General features: G+C 34.0%; 1 protein-coding gene across 3 annotated transcripts; it reads right to left on the bottom strand.

Annotated features, from left to right (window-relative positions):
- Positions 1-49: 49 nt before the first annotated feature.
- Positions 50-5,441, bottom strand: LOC120080389. 3 transcript variants are annotated; one of them, XM_039035037.1, is made up of 6 exons: positions 5,287-5,441; positions 4,260-4,360; positions 3,316-3,393; positions 3,148-3,219; positions 1,776-1,873; positions 50-1,255 (listed from the first exon to the last, which is right to left on the bottom strand). In XM_039035037.1, the coding sequence occupies exons 1-6, from the start codon at positions 5,308-5,310 to the stop codon at positions 702-704; spliced, it is 927 nt and encodes a 308-aa protein (XP_038890965.1). In that variant the 5' UTR covers positions 5,311-5,441; the 3' UTR covers positions 50-701. The 3 variants fall into 3 exon arrangements, with proteins under 3 accessions (XP_038890965.1, XP_038890964.1, XP_038890966.1); XM_039035036.1 differs by having other exon boundaries at positions 3,316-3,396; XM_039035038.1 differs by having other exon boundaries at positions 3,316-3,388; positions 5,287-5,422.
- Positions 5,442-6,000: the final 559 nt, after the last annotated feature.

The following is a 6,000-nucleotide window of genomic DNA, read 5'->3' on the forward strand; positions in this document are numbered from 1 at the left end:
CCCTATGCCCTAATTCAACAAAGATACTTGCAATCCGTACACTTTGACCTTCGTTCAAAAGAAATTGTGCCAATTGCTCAAGATTTCAATAAAGCTTAAAATTAAAGCAGTACAGTTTCACATAAAACATAGTGCATTGCCTGGTATCGTCGAGACAGGTAAATAAGCATGACGATCCACAAGATGCTATTTTATGCCTTCAGCAGACAATAGAGAAAGTATTTAACAATGAAGTACTGACACAAATTTAAGTTAGAAACCTTCACTTTAACCCGACACAAAACCGGCTATGTGCATCTCAATCAGTGAACAGATCTGATCAGAATTCATTTCCTCAAGACTCAGCTCGAACCATGTAGTTCAATCTCCTCATACAGCACTGCTTAAACAACCAGATCGAATTCCGAGCACATCAAGGAATATATAAGCTAGAGAACGCAATGTTAGATTTCACATTTACCAACTGAATAGGCAACATAGACTATCAGCCATAGGCATTGCACCGACCCTGATCATGTCACCAATGACGACCATGATCTTCATACTTTACCATTGGCAATGCGAGGTAGACAAATTTGTCATCACACAGTCCCATTCGTCTTTTTGTTGGCCCCCGGCAATCTTGACAAAAACTTGTGAGGACAAGAGATCATGCCAGAGAACAAGAGCTACTGCAGATATCTTTGAATCCTGATTCTATTTTAATCTGCTTCCCCACGAGTTTGAAGAGACTTATTCTTTCGGGAGTGCTTGCCTAATGCCTGAGAAAACATCATCTTTGCAGCTCCTAAATGTTCTCTCTTCAAGTACTCATTGTCAACACGACTTGCCTTCGGAGAACTCTTGTCAGGTTTCATTTTGGCAGCAGTACTTCCCCTTGCCACTGACACGTCTGGATTACAATTCTTATCCACTTCATTCTTCAAGTTCACATGTTGATGTGACTGTGAAATGTTTTTGTTAACGGCTTCCACGGTAGAATCAGGCAACTTCGAATCTTTTGCTTGGACGTATGCATTGTTTACCACACCTTGCTCTTTGCGATGGCAAGTAGTATCCTCAGGAAGTGAATTAATTCTCTGGCCCAGTGCATGTGCAATCATGCGTCGTGCAACCACAGGATCACAGCGTGGCTTTGGCTTCATGGGTTTGCTGTCTTCTCCTATGTTCATCATGAAAATTCGCTCACGGACAGCCAGATAAGCTGCTTCTCTCTCTTCAAGTGAAAGTTGAGGAGATGATTTCGTTGAACTCGCTGAAACAGAACGTCAAGTTTAGGCAACTCTAAATTTTTTTAAAGTAAATCAGTAAGTAAAATGAATATGGGCATTCAACATAATAAATGAGAACTTTTGAACTTCCTCAAAATATGCAAATTGGAACAACATTTTTCAGTTTCTTTTTTTTTTTCCTTCTAAAAAGAGATATTTTCATACTCATTCTATTACAGAGGTCCTTCACACCCTAACCTTCAAACTTCAGATCCAGAATCCCTCTAACATCCTACTCAGAAGACCTTTTATTCTACTCTATCCATACTGTCGTATTCCCTCTGCTGCCATTAAAAATGGAGAGAGAGAGAGAGAGCAGTAGGGAATTTTCACAAATTAATATTACACCTACATACTATCACACCTCTACAGCCTTCAAATGGCCTTAAGTCCATTATAAATGCACATGTAAACTTTCTGATGATCAAATTGTAATCAATAGCATGAACTGGGAAAATATGCAGGTACTGATTATGTTGTAACGAAATAATAAGGAAAGTATACCAGAAGAATTTTCCTTTCTCCTTAATAGTTGGTGTGGTATCGTTGACATTTGAGGTTCATCATACTCCCACAGAATATCACTCACAAGAATGGATGGTCTGCAATACACGAAAAAGTGAATGAACAAATGACCTTTACTAGTATCACCCTGTCCTACCATTCCCCTATGGTTCCACAGTCTGTAAACATAAGAACCCTTGTGTTTCACTTTAAGCTATATCCTGAAATTTGGTTTCTTCCCATTCTTCAAAAAAATGAAAGAAAGATTGGATCACATAATATATTCATAGCTAAGCAATACATGAACTATGAATGTGATGAAGAAATAAATGACGTCCCAAAGGTTTTTGTCACAAATAGAACTTGTTTGATAAGAATTAAAGAAGTCCATCTTTTCATATAGCTAATGCTGCGTAGTCCAACTCTTTACCCTGAGTGGATGTGTGGAAATCTACTATTCTAATTAGTTTGTATGGAAGAAAAGCACGAAGAATTTGGAATGAGGGCAGCGCTTGAGAGCTCAGAATACAAAAGCAAGGGAGAGAGAGGGTGGTATGCCGTCTGTTACTTGAATTCAAGGATGGCTAGAGAAACACTCGGAATCGGATTGCAGTCCCTCCCGTATAGACTAAATTTCAAACAAGGATGGATTCCTAGTGGAACCAATCAAAAGGAGTAGAGGACAGAGTTCATAACTCCAAACTAAAGTAGAACTTCTTTCTGTGGAGAAGAATTGGAGGAAAAAAGAATGAGGGAGAGGCTTATTCAATTATTTCAATGTATAAATAACAATACATCTCAAAAGCCTAACTCCAACCCAAAATAAATCTTTTTTCTACCGAGAAGACATGATTTAAAGAAAAGAAAAACAAGGGTGAGGTTTTAATTCAATTTTTCAACGTGCCTTTTATACTTTCCCTAAAGTAGAAGAAAACAACAAAGAACCCAGGAATTGTTAAAATTCCTAGCTTCATCATCATATTAGTATACTCCAATGTTCTTTTTTTATTTTTTAAATCATACAGCTTTAGTATACAAAACAAATAGTGCCATAAACTCCTTCGGTAACGTGGATTCTTTTTTTTAAAAAAAAAAAAAAAAAAAAAACAAGAAACAGGATAACGTGGATCTAATGTTTTAACTACCACTTGGTCTATATAAGTACTGGTAGATCCAAGAATGCACTCTCTATAAATATCAAATCAAATAAAATGCTTTAATAAGAAAATAAATAATTAATCACCAGATGCGCATACATGGAGAAACGAACTGCAGCACTAAACGATGCCCAGATAAAATGTTCTATCAATAAGAATTTACATTATGAAAACATTAAAAAATAAGGAAGTCAGAAATGGAATTGTTCACATACATCGATGAATCTGGGCATCGCTCCAAAACCAAGTGTCTATTAGCACCTTCACCAACTGATACGTGGGCAAATCTGACAAAGGAGTGGGGAGAAGTACGAAGTTAGAAAGGTTGGCATGAAGTTGGACAAAAAAATAAAAAATTCAACCTTAGAGGCAGGTAAAAGTACCCAAAAATATCAGCAAGACGATGCAAAAGAAGACGGTTGTATGAATCCATTGGTTCCAACTCCAAGATACCATCTGAACTGCTATTCAAATAAATTATTAAAAGCTAGTGATCACCATACAAGCCATCGGTAAAGAACAATGAAAATATAAAGATATTCTCCAATGGGCAATAACAATAATGTAAGTTAATACTAATGCACCAAACAAAGGAATAAAGAGTGGTTACTATCCTCTAGATTATGCTAGCCAAACACCTAATGGGAGATAACAGAAATTGACCTTCTTTCTGCTCTAATATGTTCTTGGAAATGCACTGCACGGGCAGCCCATTTTTTATTTTCCCCATTAGACATAAGTTGAAACTTCTTAAAAACTATCGGCATTGTCTCGGTGTTTCCTAAATAAAGTTTCAGCTTTGATTGATGTCCATTTAACTAATCTTACTAGATAACCACCTAATACTACAACATTTGACTTTAGAAAGCACATTGGGATATTTTAACATTCTAAAATAGTATCTTATCCAAAAAAAAAAATCTAAAATAGATAGCTACTCTTATAAGGTTTGTTTATGCTATTGTTTATTTGAAAATGACTTTCATTAAAATTAAAAAATAATTATAAAAAAAAAATTGAAAAAAACCTTGGGTTAGATGAACTTCTCTTTTTCGTGATTATAGGTTCTGTTATCTTTTATCCAATTGGAGAGGTATTTTGTAACTCATTTGGAGTGGGGTTCTTCCCATTTCTTTTGTGATTTCATACCAAGAATGAAATTGTTTCTTATCCAAATAGAGGGGGGAAAAGACGATCTAAAAAGATAGGTACGGTTGTTTGAGCCCATAACCTTCCACTAGTCCCTTACACCATTGGGTGTAATGAAACACAAAAATATTATTAAATTCAATAACTAACATTATCTAACCATCATCCAACACATTACCTGGTTTCATCATGAAGAAAGTTTATGAAGGTTTCTTCCATGGATAGAATAAGATGCTTGCTGGGGAGGTTGTCTTTCACAAGAAAGGCCAGCTCCTGCACCTGGGGAGTCAAATATCATCCATAAGGAGAAGAAAAAAAATGGAAAATGTAAATGAAAAGAGTACAAAGTAGGATTACGTAATCGGAAGTACTAAAAATTACATATCCACCTAGCCACATCTTTATGTTAAAAAGACACTACGGTTCTAGAATATTAATATTTCAGAAAGCAACTCCATACAAACACTCAAGTATCAACCTTATCCTGTCAAAAAGAAAAAAACAAAGCTACTTTTGAAGATCAGAGTGCATGTACACTAGCACAAGGTTGAAGATATGAATGGTGACAGAAAATGCAGAACCTATCTTCATTTCTATAACATCTTCTTTCAGATGTTAACTAAATTTCCCAGAACTTCAAATGCATAATACAACAAAGAGAACCTAAATTTCATCTAGATGAATCAAGGTACTGGTCAGGGGCAATACAGAAGGAAAAACCCAAAGAACAAAAAAAATTTAGAAGAGAATTCCAATTGTAGATAACACAAAATAAGGACTACATCATATTTTCTTGAAATCCAGTGTATGAATTAATTCCATTTGGGGAATGACACCCTGTCATTCATACTAAATTCCAATCCAAGTAGGGATAATAAAGTAAAAATAGATCAAAATCTCAAACTAATGAACCTTCAAATTACAAAACTCGGGCATAATAAAGCGCAGCCCAACAGCCAAAAAAAAGAAATCAATTAAACTAAAAAAAAAAAACCTCACTACCCACTACCCTGATCCAGAAACTACCAAACTCATCACTGTCAATTCATCAGAATATAAAATATGCTCGAGCCCACGAAGGATTCGGAAAATTAAACAAATAAACAAGACAATTTACGGCAAAATTAAGCGACTCTATGGAATCAGAAGATACAAGTGAAGAGGGATAAGACTGAGAAGAAGAAAACAGATGGAGAAGAAGTTACCATGGCGAATTGGGCGACAGTCATTGTGAAGTATGAAGATTGAGAACTCGGAGGAATCTCAGTAGGGCTTTCGATTTTCGAAGCAATCCTAAAAATTACGGTTTTTGACGATAATGGCGTCTAACAAACATAAAGCAAAGTGTCCTTTCTATTTCTTTGTTTTTCTTTTTCTTTTTTTTAAAAAAAAGGATTTATTTATTTTATTTATTTATTTTTATGTTTGCTTCGACAGAAAAATTATCCTTTTATTCTCAGGTAAAAGAAAAAAAATGTGCGCTCACTATCTGAATTTTTAAAATTATAGATTTGTTTGGTCTATCAGATTTTTTTTTTCTCCATGAAAATTAAACTTATAGATAGTATTTCTATCACTAAATTTTTTATTTTATTATCTGTTTTTTATTAATTAGTTAAGAAACACATGTAATTCACGTATTTTTTTAAATAGTGATTTTTTAGTATATAATAAATAAATATTATACCATTTTATTTTAATTAAAAGTTAGATAATGAAACAATTTTCATTTTTATATTATCATATTATCATTTTTTAAAAAAAAAAATCTTATATCTAACACAAAGAGAGAAATTTTGTTCTGATAATTAAATTATCGAATTAATATGTTAATATTCTAGTATTGTAATATATATAATATAATAATTTATATTCTAATCTTATTATATATCTATTATGAAGTCAGGATGTGTTGTTTC

The sequence above is a fragment of the Benincasa hispida genome, chromosome 6, assembly GCF_009727055.1.
Source record: "Benincasa hispida cultivar B227 chromosome 6, ASM972705v1, whole genome shotgun sequence".
Lineage (NCBI taxonomy): Eukaryota > Viridiplantae > Streptophyta > Magnoliopsida > Cucurbitales > Cucurbitaceae > Benincasa > Benincasa hispida.

Coding starts and splice junctions, on each gene's coding strand:
- LOC120080389 (XM_039035036.1), bottom strand. CDS start 5,310: ATGACTGTCGCCCAATTCGCCATG. Junction 3,397..4,259: donor TTTCTTCATGATGAAACCAG/GTAATGTGTTGG, acceptor TTATTTGAATAG/CAGTTCAGATGGTATCTTGG. Junction 3,220..3,315: donor CGTCTTGCTGATATTTTTGG/GTACTTTTACCT, acceptor CTCCTTTGTCAG/ATTTGCCCACGTATCAGTTG.